This window comes from Seriola aureovittata, chromosome 2 (genome assembly GCF_021018895.1).
Source record: "Seriola aureovittata isolate HTS-2021-v1 ecotype China chromosome 2, ASM2101889v1, whole genome shotgun sequence".
Taxonomy (NCBI): domain Eukaryota; kingdom Metazoa; phylum Chordata; class Actinopteri; order Carangiformes; family Carangidae; genus Seriola; species Seriola aureovittata.
Window position 1 is genome coordinate 15144339 of NC_079365.1, and position 22882 is coordinate 15167220.

Here is a 22882-nt window from a genome sequence, read left to right on the forward strand (position 1 = left end):
CATGATCCATTCCATGGTCAAATTGTGTCTTTTTTTGTCCTATTCAGTCTTTTCTAGAGTTAGAAGCTTTGAACTTTCCATTGCATTGCATTTTTTAATTTAGTTATCTAACTTTTATTTAACAAGGAAAGCTCATTGAGAATAAAAATCTCTTTTTAGTATCCTGTTTAATATTTCTGACGACAACAACACAGAGTTACAAAAAACACAAGGCAGGTAATACAAAATACATTGTATATCACAATAATGAACAAAACTCATTTTAACAACCTTTTTGGAATATATAATGGGAGTCATCCTTCCTCTATAACTGACTAAATCAAGTCTCAATCCCACATTCAGCCAACAAATCAAATTGTCAGCAGAAAGAAGTTTTCAGCTTGGGTGCTGAAGGAACAATCCACCATAAAACAGCATAACATGAACTATACCATCCTACTTGGACACTACAGTCAACATTTCCAAACCACTGTCTCCCTAAACTGGAAATCCAGGAAAAACATGGACTGATTATGTCATTAGATGCCACTTTGTGGAGGTGGTCTGTCGACATTGCACTAGTGACTGACTGTTTGGGCTCATAGTGTATTTGTTGTTGTCTCCCATGGTTAAAATTTAAAAATTGCCCGATAGCCCAGTAAAGGTCTACTGTTGATAATTTCCAATATTCTGTTTTAGGACATGTCTAAGGATGACCTCTTCACTTAAATCTGTGTCTCTGCTGTTCATCTTCAAAATGGACTTGTTCAAATTTGTTATTTAAAACTGGGCTTTAGAACAGGTTATAAAAAGTACAAAAATTCAATTTTAGGGTTTGTTTTCCTTGGAGGACACATGGTGCTCTCTGAGGGTAGACAAGGTCAAATGAATTTTACCCATGACCAATGTTGGAAAAGTTAAGAAAGCTCACACCTATCTCTGTCTTAAAAAAATACTGGGTTGTTAGTTGGGCAGTCTCTCTCAGATGCAAACGAAAATATCTCTCCTATTTTTAAAAACACAAATCGAAAGATTTTACTAAGCTGTTGATGTTATTATGATGCATAAATATAGTGAAATTTTATCTTCTCATGTACATGTGCTGGTGTGTGGGTACAATCTGACTGCTAGTGATGTACACTTGAGCTGTTAACATCCTGTGATTAACAAAAAATTATATGGCATCATTGATACCGTATTACTTTAAATGAGTCCAGAATGTTGTTTGGTATCCTTCACTAGCTATGGTGTTACAGTACTAAACCTGCATTAGTCAATATTTTTGATGTTAACACTGAATCAAATGGCAATGTAATGTGAAAGGGTTTCAGTCACAGAGAAGTAATACCCACAACAACATAGCTTTTTAGCCTATTTAGCTTGTTTTGGATTTTCATTTAATGTATGGTTAAATGTGAGCTACCTGCATCAATTCCTTGGGGGTTTGTGGTAGAGCAAAACAGAGCTAAAAGCTGCATGAGTATTGGATTTGCCTTTATCAGATGTGATGTGTAGGTAGGCAATTGTTTGTAAAAAACTTCTTATACATTCTTAGTATTTAATTTTAAGAACTATATAATAGATGTTTTCAGGGGTACAAAACAGATCCATTGAAAAGTTAAGCTCAACATGAATAAATAAATATTAATAAAAAAAAACCCTGAGCCCAGCCTAATTCAGATCGCTAGACGGGTCCTGGATCCTTGAGTAACTCCACTGTATATAAGCCAGTGGTGGCAGCAGTGTACCCATCAGCTTGTTTTGGTAGTGCTCTGTCCCCTGGTGGCCAAATACTAATTGATGCAGCTTTAAATTTTGCAAGGCAGGTATTAAACTGAGAGCACATACCACTGAGCATAGAGTTTCAAGTAAAGAAAGTAAATATATCTTTATATATATATAAATATACGGGAATAAATATACGGGAATACATATATATATACATGCTTTTTTGCTTAAATCTGTCCTAATATTTTCTCAAAAACAAGGTCTGGGCTTAAAAATATCCCTGTACACACTCAAATCCATTAGCGTCTCTTGAAATTTGTTTTCTATTTTGTCCTTAATGGATTTCCATAGTTTCATGAACTTGACGTCAGCAGGACTCTGTACTGTAGGTTGAACAAAACCCCTAAAGTTTGACTCTAGACCCTAAAAGCAGCACTGAAAACGCCCTGACAACGCTAACATCAGTTAGGTCAGTCTTTTATATGATTTACAGAGCACGGGAATCAGTGAAAAAACGGAAAATACTGATGAAAGACAAGTCACAGTATTTTTTTGTTACGGCGCCCAATCATCTTTTTTCACAGACCTCTGGGTTGAACCATGATAATGAGACGTAGGGGTATCTTTGCCATAAATGCGTCAACTATGCTCACCTGCTAAGGTTACATGAATCAATAGGAGTAATATTTATTCACTAAATGTAGTATATGTATATTTCATATTCTGACGTTGTGATTAATATATGCAAAGTAGTCGCTTATAAAAAACGATTCACACCTCCCTCCTCTGAAGACGAGAATGGTCTATCCAGGAAGCATGTTGCACTGTTTGGGAAAATACCATAAACAAACTGTCTATTCTGTCAACTTGAACGACTGTTTCCTCTTTCGCTTCTGGTTGTTGCGACTGTGAAAAAACAAAGAAAAAAAATTTCACGCTTTCTCTTGGATAGCCACGTTTTGTATGTTGTCGTTTGAACCTTCAGGACCATAGAGTCGCTGTATGTAACCCGGAGGAGGACGTTTAGCTTTGACAGATTTCTTTTTTTTTTTTTGCATATTGCATTGGCTGCAGCTGCACCGCTTTGAGAAATCATGTCTGATTTAATCCTGCTGATCCTGATAATCGTGTTCCTGGTGAGTTTGATTGTGACAGTGGTGGGGTTCCTGGTCTACTCGGGGCTCCTGTCAGACGTGGTTATAAAGACTGGGCCACCTCCTATCAGGAATGTTACCATTGCTTATAAGTTCAAAGAGGGATCTTACAAGGACTGCGGTGCAGCCTACACAGAGAGCTGCAGCATCGGGCCAAAGCTGAGCTCCATCGGTGTCTTCTATGATGACCCCAAACAGGTAAGACCCCAGCACTCAGGACCTACGAGTCCTAACTACACAGCACTGAATCTGTATTTACACTTGACCTCATGACATAACCACAAAGCCCCCATGTACTTTGTTTCCTGATAAGACGTTAAAGTTAGTGAGATATGTTTTGTTTGACCTGGACAGAGTCTGAAAGGTCACTCAAACGCAGATATTGTGCGTTCAAAGCTTATCATTAATACATGTAGGACTGCAGCTATCAGCCAGTCATTTTCTCTATTAATCATTTAGTTTTTCAAATGAAATATGCTCGTCAGAGTTTCCCAGAGTCCAAGGTGACATCTTTAAATGTCTTGTTTTGACTGACCAAGAGTCCCCAAAGATATTAAGTTTACTATCACAGATAACTAGAGTTGTAGTGATGAGTCAGTTGACAAAAAGTAATCTGCAACTATTTTGATATTGATTATTTCAGTCATTCAGTCATTTCAATCAAAAGTGTCAAAAATTAGATGGTTACATGTTCAAAAATGTGAGACTGCTGTCTTTCTTGGCCTTACATTATCAAAAACTGAATATCTTTTGACTTAAGAACTGTTGGTCAGACAACAAGTTGACAACATTTGAAGACATCACCTTGAAGACTGTGAAACTTGGATGGGCATTTTTTCACAGTTTTTAATGTTTTAAAGACTAAACAATGAAATGATTAGCTGTGTGATCTGCATATTAGAAGATAATGCAAATAATTGTCAGTTACAGCACTATGGATGTCCAAGAAAACCAGAAATGAATCACATTTAGGAAGCAGGAAGCAGTGAAATTTGGTATATTTACATAACAGTAACTAATACAATTAATTGATCATCAAAATTGTTTCCAGTTAATTGTCTGTCCAGCTATCATCGACTATTTGTTTTACACTTTCAGTCATCTAATGACTTTTTTATTGTATGTCTACTTTACTGGATGAAGGTCTTTGAGGTATGGAAGTGCAGTACAAGTCGATGTAATCCAGTGTAATTCAGCAGGTGTGGCTCAAGGGGTTAAATGTACGAGCTGCCTTTTGAAGGAACTGAGCCTGAATGATGAAACCAGTCAGCTGTTCAATGCCACGTTGCACTGTTGATATTTTTTCCCCTCTAATCTGTGGCTCCAGGGTGCTTCAGCATTTGTCTGCTTCTGACTCAAGCACGGAAACCAGACTCCAAAGCAGAAGGGCAAACACAGCCTCTTCTCATGTGTCTGAAGAGAGTTGACAGATGTATGAAAATGTACACTTTATGGTTTAGTCTAAATCCAGATGTGTTACGCACTGATTCTCCCTATGATGTTCTCATCCTAATCTGAAACCAAATTGCGTATGAATAGGTCATTACTCGGCTGAAATCTGTGGTTGTCTTCGTCTTTCATTTCACATACCGCCATTCATCACGAGTTGTGTTTTTAGTCAACAAGAAATGTCTGCACAGCAGCTGCTTGTTCGACGGGAATGTTTATTGAGTTCCCAGCTGATACGGGAAGAGAACACAAACATATGATGCACAGTATGGTAAAATTTCACAAGGGTGTAAAATGGTCTATTTATCATACCATGACGTAAGAACAAAACTAACTGTACATCTCTCTTGTTCTTTGATTAGCTTACATTGTGTCAATACTGTTGACATTTGAGTCCTAAGTTAATGCAGTTGGGAGAGTTACGCCATCTCACAAACAGTATGGCAAAATAGAGGCTTTTGGCACTTCAGCCAAAATGAGATCTCTGGATGTCTATCTATGAGTTGCAGAATTCAGACATGCCAAGTCATAATTTAGAAATCCTTTGTGGAATAAAGAATGTGGCACACTGGCAGCTCTTTGCTTTCTGCTCACCTCTACCAGTTTCTCTGTAGCATGCTGTCCTTTTTTAAAGCAATGGCTTTCAGTGGAAACCCTGACTGTGAGTCATACCAGTGGAAAATTGTGGCATGGGGCTCATTGAGGAGCTTTTAAAAACATTTCTGCTGGTGTCAGAGTTTGTGGAGCGTCTGGATCATAAAAAGTCATTACAGGACGCTCAGAAGTCTCTGAAACCACCAGGCCAAAGAGATCTTTATATAGACCTGATGACTCTGTACCAGGATCTGTGTCTATTTTGACATATTCTGAAGTTACATGGACCTCTAACTTCCTTGTGGAGATAAATGAGAAATTACACAAAAGGATTAAGCTAAAAAAAAATTAACTTTATTGATTCAATGTTTAGAAGCCCAAATTGCAAATGCTCAATTCCTCCAGAAGTACAGTCAGAGAAGCTTTGCCCTCTGACGCAGAGCTGAAGAGCCCAATAATTCTGAGCAATAAACATTTATACATGTCAACAACAAATTAAATCAAATGCTTTCGGTGATAATCGCATATAGTGAGCATTAAACTCTTGACTGGCCCTTTATCACTGAAGCACACTGACTCATAGCTGTTTTCGGGTTTTCAGTGTTTGGTTTGTGACATGAGAATTTGTTGAACCTTTTTTAGTTTACTGAGTCCAGGAGTCTGATTACTCACCAGCAACCACAAAAGTAAACTCAAAATGTGAGAGATACCATATGGCTGAACTTTGAGTGAGTTTGTACTGTATAGTAATGCTTGTCTTCCTGTGTCTCAGCCCTGAATGCTAATAATGGAGTAATTAAAGAGTAAATGTTTAGGGGCACACCGTTCTACCTGAGAAGTTTTATGGAGTTTAGGAGGTTGACTTTTCTTACACTTTTCACACGATTTATAGTGGAGTTTGCACCTAGTTGTGTTTAGTGCTGACCTCATTATACAAGGTGGCCTCTGCATCCGGTGTAATCAGCAGCTAACTCTTTTCACTAAGCTGCCATGCTCTTAAGTCGTCTAAAGTGTTCACTAATGCATGTAATAATGGTAGAAACCGGTCAAATCACCAGCACAAGTCAAAGCTTTGTAGTGAGGATTTCTGTAAAGAACATTTTATATGTGAATTTCCATGTGGAGATGTATTTGTTTTTGTGCCTCCACACTCTTTCTAGCAGAGCTGAGGTTTCATGTAAATGATCTCACATGCTCGGAGGAGACCACAGCCTGGTTTGAAGTCATGGTGTTATAATGCTGGTGTAAATTTAAGTAGAGGAAGGTATACGGTTCTCCTGTTTCTAAACTGAATCAATGAAACAGGTGTAAGGCTTCATGTTAGTTGACCGCATGTGTATGTGATCGGAAAATATTGCTTGTTAATACAGTAAATATACTTTGTACTCTGCTGACCACTACCAACAGTGTACACTGTAAGCTGTATCTGTGAGCTGTACACTGATGACCACTAGATGACAGTATTAGCACTGAAATTGAGTTTGTGTGGGAGGCAGGAGCCCTCAAAACCCCATTGATCTTTATACTTAATTCATTACCATGGAATAAGTAGTGTGACTCAGCCTCGTATTATACTTGCAGTCAAGAATGAGTTTCATCACATTAAAGTAAAATTTGGATTTCAAACCTGCACAAGTGGCTGTGTGGTAATTGGTCACTGTCATTCCTTTTTTACTCAAGAATATAGCTGCTTTTCAACAACACACCATTTGCATTTACCATGCATTCAAGTTGTACTATAGTCCCTGTTTGATAACTACGACCAACTGATCAAAGGGCAAGCCTCTGTTATAGTAGCTGAATCTGTTGTATAGCTGGCAGGTCAGCCAGCTCTCTGGACAGATTTGATTTCAGTGGTCTGCACTGATAAAGACATGTGGATGACATCCTCACTTCACTCTGCTGAGGCATTTGAGGCAAACACTTCAATAGTCAGTTAGCAGTAAATCTAATTGCTCTTCTCGATGCCTCTTTCTTGTGTATGTCCATTCATGCATGCATGCGTGTGTTTGTATGTATGCTTATAATTGCCAGAACTTATTATCACAAAGGCCCTGAAGGAAAGGACAGTTTAGCAGTTTTACACAGAGGTGTCAGTTCAACTGGACAGTGACCCACAACATTGGAGATTACACTTGAAACTCACGTCACTCTCGTTCAAGGCAAGAGCTGCCTCAGGCTCAGCTGTAATGGGGATTTGACACAAGTATTGAACAAATCGCAGACTGGATAAAGTACAGCAGGCTGCCTGTCTGCAAAGAATCTCCAGAGCAGATGTATTAATAAGAGTGGGCAGCAGGGAATGCTCAAAGGCCAAAGTGTGTGTCATGAGGGATGGAACAATAAACTATTAGAGAGTAAGGAACTCGCAGATACATCTTTTCAGATGGAATTAATAGGTTTAACAAATTTATAGATGGACCATTTCTTCCATATAGCTGCTTGTATATTGGATATGATGAAGTCTGTCCATACTCTGTGGAACTACACAGCAAGTGCAGCTGCCTCTGACACTGATGACGTGTTGTGTTTGTATTGAGGCTAAACTGGCGCTGCTGTTTGGTTCATCCTCTGATCTACTGATTTCCCACTTTGTTTTAGCTTCTGAAGCAAACCGACTCATGTCTGTCCATGACAAGCAGGTGAAAATGAAATGTCATGTGTAGACGTATATGGGAGTGGCAGTGAGAGATGAGACGAGGTGTGCAACTGCCTTGGAAGAGAGGTATAAATTGGTAGGAGTCTGACTCACCTTGAGAGCCTCACAGTGCTCCAATTCATCAATCGGAATTTCAGATCAGATCGTCGAGCATCGCTGCACTCCCAGTCAAATTTATTAGAATTTTACTGCTGCTTGTCTGTCTGTCGACAGCAACAACATGAAAGGGAGGCTTCTGGCAAGGAGTTGCCGCTTTTAAAGGTGGATATAAAATGAGAAATAAATACGCTTATACTCTGAAGTCTGGTCCCACAGGTCTTCAAGTCAATATTATGCAAGATTGTGGACATGCTGCCTCTCCCTATAGTAAGGCACCCCATTAATGTTCATGGACATCCCTACAATGAGTGAGATACTGCAAAACAAGACAACAGCAATCCACGCAAAATCTATTGAAAAGAGAACTGCTTTTTTATCCTGAACACAACTGTTGAGTGTATTTTAATCCATTTTCACAAACTGTGTAGTAAAAAAAAAAAGACTCTACAGGCTGACATGTTGCGATTAGTCAGTGAAACAAGGTGGTGAAGAATGTCTTTAAATCTTTTGCGCCATCAATCTCGTGACATGTATTGGCTTTTCAGCTCGTGTTATGATGCGCAGGATATTGGATTACACAGGCGAATATTTATCAGAGCAGCTTAGAGGCAGCGAGGAGGTGGAGAAAGAGAGCTGAACATTTGTCGAGAAGGAAGTAAGCCTGTACAGAGGAGGGAGGCATTCATTCATATCTCCTATTAGAGACGATTATCTCCCTGCTCTGTGATATCTGGCTGGAGTAGTGCCATACTGTGTCCAGCTGGCCAAGGAGTGGTGAACCAGCTCCACAACCGTGGTGAAGGAAAACTGTGTCCTGCCTCCAGCAGGCTGCTTATCCTCGCCGGTAATTATACATGCCAGAACTCCCAGGATGCCATGTGTAATTACCAGCTAAGTCTGAGCACAGCCTAAAGGGACAGAGCCGCACTTGGTGAAAGAAAGAGAGACAGAAAAAAAGATTTCCACTCAAGGGGCCATTGGGGCCCACGCCTCATGCAGTGGGTGTATAATCTGATTTGGACGCTTGAGGGCCCCTCTTCCAAAAGAGGACATATTTGCACTTTGTAGTTTGAATAAGTCTTAATTTTATTTTCACAGTCATTACAAGCAATGACGTATTCAAGTGGTGGTGTACCCAAATTGAAAAATGACCCTCACTGTTCAGTCAGTTTGCTTTAACTGCATTTGTTTGGGTAAGCACACTCTCCTCACTGCAATCCCTTCTCCATTAATTCACTTGCAAACAGTCCATCACAGCATACCTCTGGTCCCAGTGCTGTGCAGCCCTATTAGTTTCAATTTCCTTCCTGGTGACTTTGTCTCCACTGCCTCATCTGCCTGTGGGGGGCGAATGGCTTCCAATCAGCTGAGACAGGTTTTCGCTCTGACACGCTGAGGCGAAAGACAGCTCTTGTTGAGAGATTGCTTATCCCGTGGTCTTCTGTTCTTCTTGCTCCCCATGTGTCAGGTTCTTTGCTTGTTCATGGAAGTGCCCTAAACACCATCTGTCTCGGTGTTCCAGATATAGAAAGAAAATGATACTGTGAATCACTGAGCTGAAGGAGAGAGCTCTCCAGCAGAGGCAGCGATGTGTATTGTTTGTGCAATACATTCATCTGATGCAATTGGTTAGTAGATGAAATATGATTTTTTTTTTTTGGTGGGGGTGGGGTTTTTATCTGTTCATCACAAACTTGGTGTGTTCTTCATGAATGCTGCATTTGCTGCTTATCATGCTTCACCGCAGAAGTTGATGTGAAGAGGGTGTAGAGGTCCAGAGAGGTTCCCAATTTGCAGATTTACTGACTGCAGCGCAGTGAAGGACCCTTGTACAGTCATAGCCTTGTAACTCCTTTCTGCCAGAATGGTAATCCCAGTTTGCCAACAAGAGCACAAAGCGTAAACATGTGATCTTCGGCTTACATTTAAAGGAAATGTCAGTATGCAGTATAAAGTTTTAACATGGCTTCCTAGTCTGTATCATCAGTAAAACAGGATAACGTTTCATTTCTATTGTTTTGATGTTTATTGGTAACTGCAACACTATGAAATGGCTAGAGGAATTTTCTTTTTTAAGTTTTGTGTTTTAATAACCAATAGCGTAAATATTAATTCCTTAAAAAATTGAAAGTGAGGCAAAATAATATAATATTGCTACTTTGCATTTAGGTGTGAAACCTCACGCTTGCACCATGTGTGACAAGCGTTTTTTTCAGTGCTACCACCTGGCGAGACACAGCCTCACTCATATGGGTATGCGTCTGCCCACCTTACCCATGTCACTGAGATCAGACTGTTCTTACATTATGTTAGATACAGAGTCAGGCAATTTTCAATATTCTTTTAAACTGACCAGTTCAATGATTTCTTGATCAGGCCTCCCCTACATTATGTGATTAAAAACAACATTAAAGCAAGTCTTAACTTAAAGAAATGTAGGACTGCAACATCATCAGCTCATGTGATGTGTTTAGTTGTGGATTTGGGAATTGGTTTAAACATTTGAATTTATTCTTTATTGGATTTGGAGGAAAAACTACTTAAAAACAAGCGTTCATTTCTTTAAATGAATTTTAAAAGTCTTTTACAAGCTTACAAGGTAACTTTAAAAAAAAATAAAAGCAGTCCTTGGCTTCTGCCTCTTAACAATGCTGCATTTCCTTCACATGGTTTATATAGTTCATTTAAAGACAGAGCTGCTGTTATCCTCTTTCAATGTTAATCGCTCCCACTCTACTAATTTAGCTTCACATTTTGTTGATTGGCCGCTTGGTAGTTGTGTTTTAATGAGCACAGTGATGGTCCTCGGTCAGGCAGGGTATGGTATGCTCATTATGATCCTGTCTTCAAGCTGCAGTAAAGCAGAGAGTTGGCTGCTTGCCTTGTTTGTTCCTGTCCTCCCTAGCCCGCTAATACTCCAGAAGTGACCAACTGTAAATAGGGCCAGCACTCAAAACAATACATCCCAAGTGGTGATAGCCAGGAGGGAAGAGATGCAGGTCCAAGAGCAGGGAAGATGAAGAGGGTAAATCCTCATTACGTGTCTGCTAATAAAGAATTACCTCTGTCAGCCGTACCCTTTTATTGTTGGAGAGCCCTCATCCATCAAAAATCGCCCTTGTAGCCTCAAGCAAAGAATTGCTTTTAAAATTACTTTTTCCCCCAACAGGTCCTTGGAGACCTGGCTTAAGGGAATCAGGTAGAGATGGGAATGGCACCATTTGTGAGGGAAAGCCATCTCAGAATCCCGTGGGCCATGAGCTCTACCAAAGTTGGCCGTATATATCTTTTTTTTTTTCCCAGTTTAATGAGCCTACTTAGCATATGGAAATATAGGAAATTAATGTTTGCAGCACATATAACTAGCAGTGATGTATTCAGATGAAATGAACACTTTTTGCAAGTCTTGCAGATAGCTTGCATCCAGTGAAGTTTGAAAGTCACTTTTAAAGGAATTGGTTTTCTGAAGCTTGGTACAGGAACATAACATGTCAGTGTTCAGTTACCGAGGCAAAAGCTCCACAGTCTTCCCATTATCTGACTCTCCGCTTTTCACCTGGGCCAATCAAAAACCATTTTTTTTCTTTCCTCAGCTACCTGCGAGAAACGGAATCACACGCTGTCTTTTAAAACACCGCTTTGGCAGCAGCTGACTTTTCGAGTGCCGCTGCCCAGCTTGGACAGTGTCTGACAATTTCTACCTTTTTGTGGTGTTAGAATTTCAGACACAAGCAAAACAGCTGTGGTGGGGAAGACAAGACAAGTCAAGTACATGGAGTGGTGTTCCACTCTTTCCTAATTGCCTGTAGTCTCTGGGGTGTGTTATCGGGAGGGAAGCAGAGATGAGATGCAGTCAGGGCTGCTGTTTGTTCTTGCCACTGTGTGGGATGTGAATGATAGCTAGAACCCTGAATGATATCATTAGTGAACTACTGGTTTGGCTAACACACTCTAGTCTATCAGTGCAGAGAGCATGAGCGATAGTGAGATGGCAAGATACTGAAACAAGACTGTGGGAGGACAGTTGTTATCCCCTTTGTGTTTGAATGGTTATTGTTGAGTCTTATCATGGACCACCAGTGTCGACAGGGAGTAGCCATGTACACAAGCCTTGTTGACAGCCCATACATTTGATATGTTCATGTAGGACAGAGGGCGATGCCAACCAACCCCTACAAATAAATCCAATTTCGACGAGAACATACAAATACAATTTCGTTGTTAAACAAACGCAATGAAATAAAGTTCTTAAGCAAATATATTAGTAAGACATACAGGGATGGTTGTTAATTCAGTATTAATATAGTGATGACATGATCAGATTGTGATATTGTTTAGCAAAATTGTGTTGTCTAAATTGATGATTCCAAGCATTTTAATTCATGGCAGTGAACATTAGCTTGATCATTTTATCCATGATTTTGCAAACATTTGACATGTAATGATGAATATACACATAGCCATGTGAGGCTGTACTAGGCACAGCAATGCTTTGAGCCAAATGCTAACATCAACATGCTAACATGCTCACAGTGACAATGTTACTGTAATGTGTAGAATGTGTTTTTTTTGCAATGTATTTTTATAGACTTTGGTTTATTCATTTATTTGTTTATTCTTCAATTTATTTTATTGATTTCTATATATATATATATATCATGTTCCCCACAAGTCTACAAATAGCACTTCAAAGATATACACACCATGTACAAGTTGAGAGTGAAGTCACCCATTTCTCCAGTAGGATGCAAACTGTTCCAATTTATGACAAATGCTGTTATCTTCTCCATTTTGTAAATGCCCATTTTAATTTCCATCAATGCATTTAAAGTTGGACTCTCCTGTTGTAACCATTTTCTTGTAAGTCTTTCTACCAGTGAGGTATATACCCAAAGTATATGGTATTACTTTCTAGGGGCATTTCACATTTACAAATGTCTTGTAGGGTATCTCTCTCCAATAGTGTTTGATAATGGGGCGGTCTCAGAAAATATGGTGGTGGTTTGCAGTTTGGTGTCAGTAGTTTACTCTAGCAAACAGGGGGGTTACTGTCATAGTGGGGTTTTTGAGAGGGTGTAATAAGTAGTAATTTCAGCAATGCCACCCAGCGCTAATGCACAGATACTTTTGCCCTCATATCAATGGTGATTTTGTCAAAATAAATGACATCTTGTTTAAAGTGCTATGTTTTTTTCAATTATTTTGTTGCAAAAACCTGTGATATGTAATAAATTACACGAAGTAAATGTGTATATGTTACCAGAAAGTAGACATTTTGACACTGTCACATTGCCGCAATCATCTGCTCTGAGAATGCTAACACAGCCATTGTGACTAAGTGTGTTTGCAATGACCCATTATTTCATTGTAAATAGATCTAATATATCTGATGCCGCCTTGAATGAATAATTCCCTGTCGAAAGCAGGTGATCTGTGTTTCCTGACTCAGTGTCAAACATGGTGGCAAGGGTCTCTGTCAGGTGATAGGAAAGATTATCTGCTCATGCTGAACAGGCATTGTCAGTCATTATTATTACCCACGTGATGCACAGATTAAGTGGCGCTGAAGTTCAGAGTGGGATGTTCAAATAGATTTATCTCAGCCCGGGAGTCTTACCGGCAGCCAACAACGCTGAATTACGGCACAAAAGCTGCTGTATGAACAAAGTAGGACCGTGGGAACAGTGCAGCGTAGTAGCAGAACAATGCAGCCAAAAAATAGCCTGAATGTGAGAAATGAGATGGAAAAGAAAAGAAGGTTGTGGCGTTTAGATGTGATAATTATGTGAGGATGCCAGGGACATGAAGATGAGTGTTGCTGGCTCCCATCTGTGCCCCCTCAGTGCCAGCCCTCCACTGACAGCCAGTGTCACAGAGCAGAAACCAGCAGCAGAACTTAAAGGACCATACCAGGATTTTTTATGTTTTAACCCATTTATTACAAATCACATAGATGTATACTTTCTAACTTTTACATTTGTTTGTTTGCTTTTATTTGTGTCAAATGAATATCACTAATAAGTCACTGCAAGATAATTTCACACTCTACTGTAATGATGTTACACTCTGCCTTTTTATGCCTCCACACTGACAACAGCCAGGACTGTCCTTCCATAAGTATGTCTGTCCAATTCTAGTGAGTGCGATATCTCAGTAACGCCTCAAGGGAATTTCCTCTAATTTGGCACAAACATTCACTTGGACTCAAAGATTCACTGATTCGATTTTGATGGGCAAAGGCCAAAGTTCATGGTCACAGTGACCTCATGTTCTTGTAATTGCGATGCATCAGGAATGCCCAGGGAATTACATTAGATCTGGCACAAACCTTCACTTAGACTCCAGGATGAACTGATTAGAATTTGGTGGTCAAAGGTCAAAGGTCGGGTTGACCTCACAAAACATGTTTTTAGCCATAACTCAAGAATTCATATGCTAATTATGACAGAATTGAACACAAATGTCTAATAGGATAAAAAGGTGAAGAGATGACCTTTTATATCCAAATGGTCAGAGGTCAACTTCACTGTGACATCATAATGTTCGGCAAAAACACCTCTGGCCATTATTCATTGCTGTAACCGAGGGAGGGGAGATTGTGATCATATTTCCTGCAACTTGACCGGTTGGTGGAGGCATACAACCACGAGCTGGTAATTCTTCTATGTTATTGTTCTGCATATAATCATATCATACAGTGCAGACATATAATGTATATAAGTTATCATCATTTCTGTCAGTTCTCATGTTTTAATGAATAATGACTGATGATGAATTATTTTACCTACAGCTGACATGAATTGTACCTATTAAAACGCACAATGCTGGTATAGTCCTTTAACAACAACTGCCTCTCTCCATCTGAAACTCTATAGACAGACTGCAGACTATCTGCAAACAGATCTGAGTAGGATAATCTCTTGTTAGATCCTCTTCTGTTCTGACTGACAACTCACTGAGTGATTGTGATTCTGTGTCTCTCACATCTACATGCACATCTACATCTGATCTCCTCAAGTGTCATCAGACGAGTCAAATCATCCTTGCCAGTTCCAGGGGTGCTCTTCTGTAGCTGAATTTACAAATATCGATATATGTCGGGCCAAATAGCTGTTGTTGTTAATATTGTGATGATGGTAACATTTGCAGGTAAGAGAGCAATTCATTGTGATGAGACAACTCGCTGATTGATACCCATAAACCCTTGTCATGTAAAACATAAGTGACTTTGGTGAAATGCAAGATCTAAAGCACTTATTTATAACATTTTTTAATAATGTTTGCATGTAGCATAGTGTAAAAATAAGTGACCAATTCCAGCACAGTCTTTCCAAACATGCACTTCAGCACAGATCCAATATGAACTGCCACATACAGTATGTGACCAGGCTGTTGGATATCTGGAGTGGGATGTTTACCGGAGCTGACAGCCCTCTGTCTGGTGACACCTCAGACTCTGTGAGGGTGCAACGTCTCCACAACTTTAAATCAAACGGTTTCTATTTTTATTTCCACACGTGCAGTTTTGTGCTGACAAAACATTAACCGCAACACTGACACTACGGTTTCATCCTCTGTTGTTGTGCCTTTCTCTTGACCTCTCTGTTTGCTCTAAGGACCTATTGTTAGTGATAATAATGTATCGCATAGTACTGATAGATTAATTCTTACACAAAATGGTGATCTGCATATTAATCAAATGCAGGGTTATGCAGTTCTGTTATTATATACTCATCATGGTACCAGCTGTATCTCCTCTAATGTTGCTACTCATTTCCAACACAGAACCTACTGTAGTCTTATAATATACTACAGGGAGCATGATCATGAAAATAAAACTTGATGCAACTAGTTTGATAGTTTGATGATAGTAAACGTTAATCAGCAGTGTTAAAAACTTTGTTGACAAGTTTGACATAGAGCAGCAGAATCTGTGCAGTTTGCACTAACAAACTCAAAAGATGAGGATTATTAAAGCTGTGGTTGATTGTCTGTATATCAGATAATAAATCCTTCAGTCATTTCAAATTGAATGCCGGACCACATTTGTTAGCCTGAAACTTTAAATTAATTAAGTGTAAGTGTTGAAAGTGTGTGGATTTTTTTGATTTTCTATCTCTTAATTATTTTTCCTCCATCTCACTTGTCGCTCTGCAAGTGTGCCAAGATGATCTTTCATCAAGATTTCCTTTGAAGGTTTATCACAGCTAAACATAAAACTTAACTGAGTAAAGTTTTCAGTTCACGTCATCCTGGTTGAGATCCAGCAGCTGACAGACAGATGAAATGGAATGGAATATATGACCTGTAGCAAAACACGTGGTGCCATATCCTCTTCAAACAAAAGAAACACCTTTTCTACACCTTAGAATTGGCTTATTTACAATACTTTGTTTTTAATGTGCCTTAGTTAACTAATTCAACTTAATGAATTGTTATGCATTTGTGATAGATCATTATACTGTATATGTAACAGAAATGTGCTAAAAGATATTAATACAGTTAAGCTGCGTGGAAAATCTCATATTATTCTTCCAACAGAGGGTGTTACTTTGCTGTGAGTTTCCACTGGTGTGAAGTGACTCACTGAAATTTTAAATTGTAAATTTTTTTTATATATATTTTTTTTTATCTTACACTATATCTATTCTTTCCCTTTCTCTATCCCTTCAGAGACCGTCAGAGAAATGTCGCTACGTGGTGGGCAGTGTCCTGTGCGAGGGTGAAGAGAAGCCAGATGAAGAACTGCAGAAGCTGTACGAGAAGTTTGGCTTCAAGGTGTTTTCTCTGCCAGAAGTGAGCCACGCTGTGACCACCAGCTTCCCCTGCAGCACACCTCTGTCCCACGTGCTGGGACCTTACAGGGTCTACCCGAGGCTCGCTTCTTACATTGAGGTATGGACAATGTGAGAATCTGTCAGTCATTCTAAGGCTCACTTTTAGCTACATAGTATGTTACGTTATAAGCTGCAGTTTGTGAGTCAGGATGTATCCCTCTATCACAAAAAGGATCCCCAAGAAACACAAGTATAAAGGTTCGAGCGTATTTACAAGATGGCTAGAGTTTTTATTATAAAGTTCCATAGTGGTTATTTGTTTCATGCCCCTCTCCCGCAGAGACATGTTAATGCCACCATATGAAAAAGTAAGACAGGAGTTCTCTTTTCCTTTCTCTTTCTTACATCCTTTTACTAGAGTGGAGAGCAATCATCTTGTGCTCATATCTGTCCTCTTTACTGCTTCCCACTTGTCAAAAGCCCCTCGCTCATGTGTTGTTTAATTCATCACATGAACAGATGAGGTCTTTAAAGCAGATTAAGAATAGATGACATAGTAGGAAATGAAGGTGCGTCTGAGTCCTGCGGCCCATATGCTGGGCTCCATGTCCTCAGGACAGGCCTCAAAAAGCTATTGACATTTACTGATGACATTTACACACATGAATTCATTTAGGGGCATCCCACTGCATGAATAATGCTCCGTGTGCGCTTGTGTGTAAGTGCACGCACGTGTGTGCGTGCACGTCTGTCCATCTGTTTATTTAGGCTTCTGTCTCTTCACAGGAGGTAAAAAAGTAAAAAAGGACCCATTTCCTCGTCATAAAATGTTCCATTATGTCTATAAAATATGCCAAATGTTCTCACATCTTTTGTGGGTGGAACAAACTTTTCTTTCTCATATTCATGACTGTGGGAGATGGGGAGTTCACACAAAACTGTTGGATGGCAAGCGGGGTCATGTTTGAGTGCAGAAATTCATTGGTATTCCTCTCTAACTGTGTGAACCTTTTTGTATTTAATCAGTAAACTGCAGTTGCTTGCACAAACCCAAGGAATGATCTGTATGTATAGTAGTGTGAATGGTGCCATTATGACATAGGAATAGCACTTTACCGCATTGCGTCCTCCATCTGTGTTGTGTCGAGCACAGGAAAGTGAAGGGGGGTGAGGACCTAGCCAATGGCATTGTTCATTGGCTGGATCCAGCTTTGTCAGCATATCAAAGCCATGCTAAAGATAGCCTGTGTGTCGTAGGCTGACCATTTGTGAAAGGTCTAAGTTGGTTTAAATGTTGATTTTCACCCTGGACTTGTCCCAGACTTTTTTTATGCTTAACCTCTTGGCACTGAGGACAGTTTGGATTTTATAATATGTTCATTTGTCCAAAAAAAACCAAAAACAGCTATATAATATATTATCTCGGACGAGCTCAAACATGAACATAACAGCGTCTTTTGTCTCCCAATTTGGATTGTCCAGTTGTCCATACTATTATCCTGGTGATTGAAGACTGCCATGTGTCTGCTCACATAGTTACGAGCTGCTTCTTTTCACCTGCCTTCGGGGTGTTACACTCAGATATCAGCATCCCGCTGCACCCAGGCAGCTCAGACACCGACAAGCAAATGATCCCCCACTGGTTTCCCACTCAACAAACAGAAACAATTGGTTTTGCCCCTGTCTGGCTGAACTGGAGGCGCTCCAGCCAGGAGGAGAACTGAACTGAACTGACAGCTAAAAGTCACAATAGTAAAGCTACAATGTAGGGTATTTACCCATATATAGTTAGGAGCTGCTCCAGTTAGAATGACCTCATGCATTTTTACACTTTAAGTTGCATATTTAGGTTGCAGTTTGATCTTTGCTTCAGTCTCTTTACTGTAACACCCCACATCAGAGGGCAGGACAAACTCTAACATGTCATGTGCGCTGACACAGACTAAACGGGCTGAAGGCACATGAACAGCATCACTCAATGTTAAAATTTAGTAGTATTCTCTTTTAGGCTCTAGTGCTGTTACGTAATCGTTGCCAGTGTCAGTGTGCATTTCCTGTGAGCATGCAGCTCTGTCTGTCAAGCTAGTTGATGTCACCGTAAAGAGGCATCAGTTTTTTGTTTTTTTTTCTTTTACTCCCTCGCACTTGTCTGCCACGAAGCAGAAGCGCTTGTCGCAGTCCATCAGTCGACCTGAGTGCTGTGACAGGTCGCTAAGGAGGTGCTCTCGTACAGTAGATATGCTAATAACACACTAACATCCAGTTTGAGTTTTGCAGTGGCGAGTGCACTATGCATACCAGCTACAGCGAGGCTAATGAATAATGGAGTGTGGTTTAGAGAGACTTGGTTTAGAGAGGATGGTATGTGAATGTGCTAGAAATGTCTGCGTATATACTGTATTTATGATTAATTGAGTAGGTTTGTAGTATGAGGGACTTTGAAAGGTGGGAGACACTGGTGTGACATAGCCTTGTACTCTGTGGGTTTATCTGAGCTTTTTCACTGCTGCAGCTGAACAAAGGTGATGAGAACAATGACACGGAAGCAAAACAGATAATTGCGGGCCATGAAACAAAAAAGACTAAAAAGACACTAAAATCACCCAAAAGCACCGTTACACATAGTCATTTGACCAATCGTTCACATTAGTGCAGCTTTAAGGCTTAAAATTCTCAATCAAATTATGTAAACCAGTCGCTGTGGGACTGGGGAGGCCGACCTGGGTGGGCTTACTGTCTGGCCCTGTGCCCAGAAAAATGTTTTCTCAGAGAATCTGGTACACCTCTCGGCCTCCTGTAGTGCTTCACCTATCACAGTGCAGGTTAAGTTAAGTACATAACTGCCCTTTTTCACTTGAACGCCTTCTCTCCGCTCCAACAACGCCATCTCCACACCAGCTTACCTTACCTTATCTCTTCCATGCACATCACACACACACACACACACACACACACACACACACACACACACACACACACACACACACACACACACACTGAGTGTAATTGTAGCTTAAAAGTTCTGAAGTAGATGAGAGGTGTTCACTGTGTTTAATCCGGATGTTTTTCTTGTGCTGTTAATAATCTGAGGGTAACAGAACGTGAGGTATCAGTGGAATATCTGAGATCTTTGTAATTTGTGGGCAGCAGCTGTGTGTTCATGTCAGTCCAAATGAGAGCATTGAGTGAGCGTGTATGACCACAGGATGCTTGGGATTGTATCATTGCCTGGTTAAGAAGGCTGCTGGTGAAAGAGGGAAAAATGAACAGATAACACAGTAGCTGTCAGACTTTATTAAAGGATTTGGGCAAGCCCTGTTTGATCTTTGTGAAAGCACCTTTTCGGGACCTAAGGAATGAAACCAAACAGTCACTGGGGTTTTATTTTCGTGGCTGCTGCCGACAAAACTCCCAGTAGGAGTCCCTGTGAGCAGAAACAAGATGAGAAGCTGATAGCTGCCGTCCATTTAGTAATCCATTTATCTGAATCAGTGTTCAAGCATCATAAAAGTATCATTATTTCCCCCTTATTTTCTTCTTCATTGTGTGGTGCCACCATTTTCCTTGCCTTGCAGGTCCCACAGCAATTAAAATGTACATCTTGTATTTGTATCATCTGGGGTATTCCACTATTGCAGAATTTGTATGTATTTTTATCTACTGTTGTTCCGTACGGTTGCTCACATTTTGTTTAAGCACAATTTTCTCTTTTTCAATTTAGTGCCTGGAAAAATTAAGTCGAATTAATTTACCACTGTCATAATAATAAACAACAGTTGTGCGGCAGATGAAGCTGATGACAGTTGAGTGTATTTCCTTCCTTGCAAAGCATTTGCAAAGCCGATTTTTGTATTTTAAAGTAGCCTAGACTAGCCTGCAAGTTTCCTCTTCTCTTTGCAGCATATCACGGCGTGTTACAACCACCTGCACATCAGTGGAATAGTGTCACACCATTGGTAGGAATGTGAATCATGTCACCCATGTACACACATGTGCATCCTTGTGTTGAATGCATAAAAGAAAAATTGCTGGTCAATTTTAGAAATTGACCAGCAGGTGGTGGGAGTTTGGTTTGAACGTGTTCAAAAACTTCATCCTCGTGGAAAGAGGAAAAAAATAAAATATATAGCGCAAGCATATGATATATGATTTATAAATTCAACATAAATATAATAATATTTATATATACAGTATAATATAGTGCTGACATGTATTAACCACTGTGGTGAAGTTGAGTTTTGGTGCTGAAAAATGGCGCCAACTCCTTTGTTTATTTTCACCTTTTTCAGTTACTGGCACCTTCACGCTCTGCCACTGTAGTGTTGATTCCTCACCTCCACTCTGCTCATGGTTTATTCACCAGCCACTCTTCCCCATCTTCTTTGATGTTATTATTTGTTGAATTAAATATAGAAAATTTGTTTTGCTTGTCCACAGCATTTATATTTCATGCAATGGCCTGATTAGGGGTTAGCCAGTGGAACTGCGCTGATTTCAGGTGTCTCCGCTGAGTAAACAAGAACTGAGATGCCCTTCTCTCTGGTTAGATGGTTTTGTTGGTGAACGAATAAATGTGTCAGTAGCTGTTTTGGTGCGAACTGTTACCAGAATGGATTGTGAGCTATGGAGTTGTATTGTTCGTATTCTCCTGTACTGACAATGAGGTGTACTCTCATCAAATCAGACTATTCTCGGTTTTCTTCTTTGTCCGTCCGTCTGTCTTTATGTCAGTCTTTGTGTCTTGTACCAAGTGTGTGCAGATGATAAATTATATACTGCCTGTCAAGTGAACCACAAATAGGAAGTGTGCCTCCACCACTTATTGTAGTGTAGTTTTATCTATCTGTCTCTACTGAACACACACACACACACACACACACACACACACACACACACACACACACACACACACACACACACACACACACACACACACACACACACACAATCACAGACAGACCACTCATTAATAAAAATCATGTTTCATGGTGATTATAAAGCCAAATATTTCCATCACAATGTCAGGTAAAGGAATCCTCCCACTCACATTTCAGTATTTTTCAATATAGCGCTTCATATTACAGCTCTTTTTTCTGTTATCTCGCTGACAGAGCTGAGTTCAGGTAGCAGTTTGAGGGTTGAAGCGTTATGCAGATAACAGCTCACTTTTTGCTTTGTTCTATAGCATACTGACACCACACACAGATTCCTCTGGGCCCATAGATAGCATTGCTGCTCAAAGGCTCCCAGGGTGTTTTGGTACAAGGGTATCTGATTATCTATTCAGGATTATTTTGAGGCATTGTTCAGAGATTCTTTTTTTCCCCTTTTGTCCTTCCTTTCCCACCTGTGTCATTGTACAAAGTATGTGATAATGCAGTATGCTAATAAGCTTTCCCTTTTCTAATTATTTTGGGTGCATGCAGGTAGTTTTCAGCAGCAGAGAGAGGGCTATACAAGAGACAGTTAGTATTTTGACACCAGGAAAAAGGGCAATATATCTGATCTGAGTGTGTGGACTGCATTTATCCAAGTTGAGTCTTTGAAAGTAGCCTAACTAAAATATTTTGAAGGGATAATTTGGTTTCGGGGAACTTTAATATTTTTTTTTCTTACTCAGCCAGAGTCAGACCAACCTACAGATGCTTTGTTACATCTCTGCATGCAGTTTCTCACCATAGCTCGTGTTATGGATATCTGTGGGATCAAAAGGGAACTGTTCAGCATATGGTGCCTTCAAGCTGCAAGCTGAGGAATAAAAAAAGGCATCCATGAGTTTGTCTCATTTGGGAAAAATAGAAAAGAAAATCCTTAACTTAATTAATTTTTACAAAACAAAGTTATAATTATGCATTTAAGCTTCTTAAACATTAACTGCTTTTTATTATTTGTTTTTTGCACAGTCGGTGCTATCTAATCATCATGGCATCACCCATGAGACACTATAAGCTTTCAGTAGACCAAATGCAGCACTGTTGGTCCACACTATTACCACTGTGTTGTCTGGAGTATCATCAGCCGTGACGAGGCTTTACACGGTTCTACGTTGACCCCCCCCAGGTCCTTTTGTCAGGCAGTGAGAACTTTAAACCAGCCCGGAGGGAAATTGAGGCAGGGGAAAGGCGTGGCAGGATTGCACCTGCTTTGATCCTCTTCAGCCCCTCTACATCTTTAATGCCTCCTAGGCTCCGGGTGCAGACTCCCTTAACTGCTCTCTGTTCAGTGATTTCTGCGTGGGATGGAGCAGAATGGCAGGGGTTGTGGCTGCGATGCCATCAAAGCGCAGAAAGCAAAGTGAGAGTCGATAAGTGATGTGTGAGTTTGCGAGCGAGCATGTGTCTCTGTGACTGATTGCTTTGGCGCTTGGTGAAAATTTGAGTTGGAGGAGGTAACATGCCTTTCTGCTCCGTGTGTGTGTGTGTGTGTGCCTGTGTGCTTTAAAA

The 22882-nt window shown here is 40.1% G+C and overlaps 1 protein-coding gene across 1 annotated transcript in view; it reads left to right on the top strand.

Moving 5' to 3' along the window:
* The first annotated feature begins 2508 nt into the window (after positions 1-2508).
* The window catches only part of tex264a (testis expressed 264, ER-phagy receptor a), a 65683-nt gene continuing 45309 nt past the window's right edge, over positions 2509-22882 (top strand). Inside the window, exons 1-2 of the mRNA XM_056403973.1 lie at positions 2509-3059; positions 16336-16557. Of these exons, the coding sequence (XP_056259948.1) occupies positions 2802-3059; positions 16336-16557 (480 nt within the window). The 5' untranslated portion in view covers positions 2509-2801. The remainder of the gene's footprint in view (positions 3060-16335; positions 16558-22882) is intronic.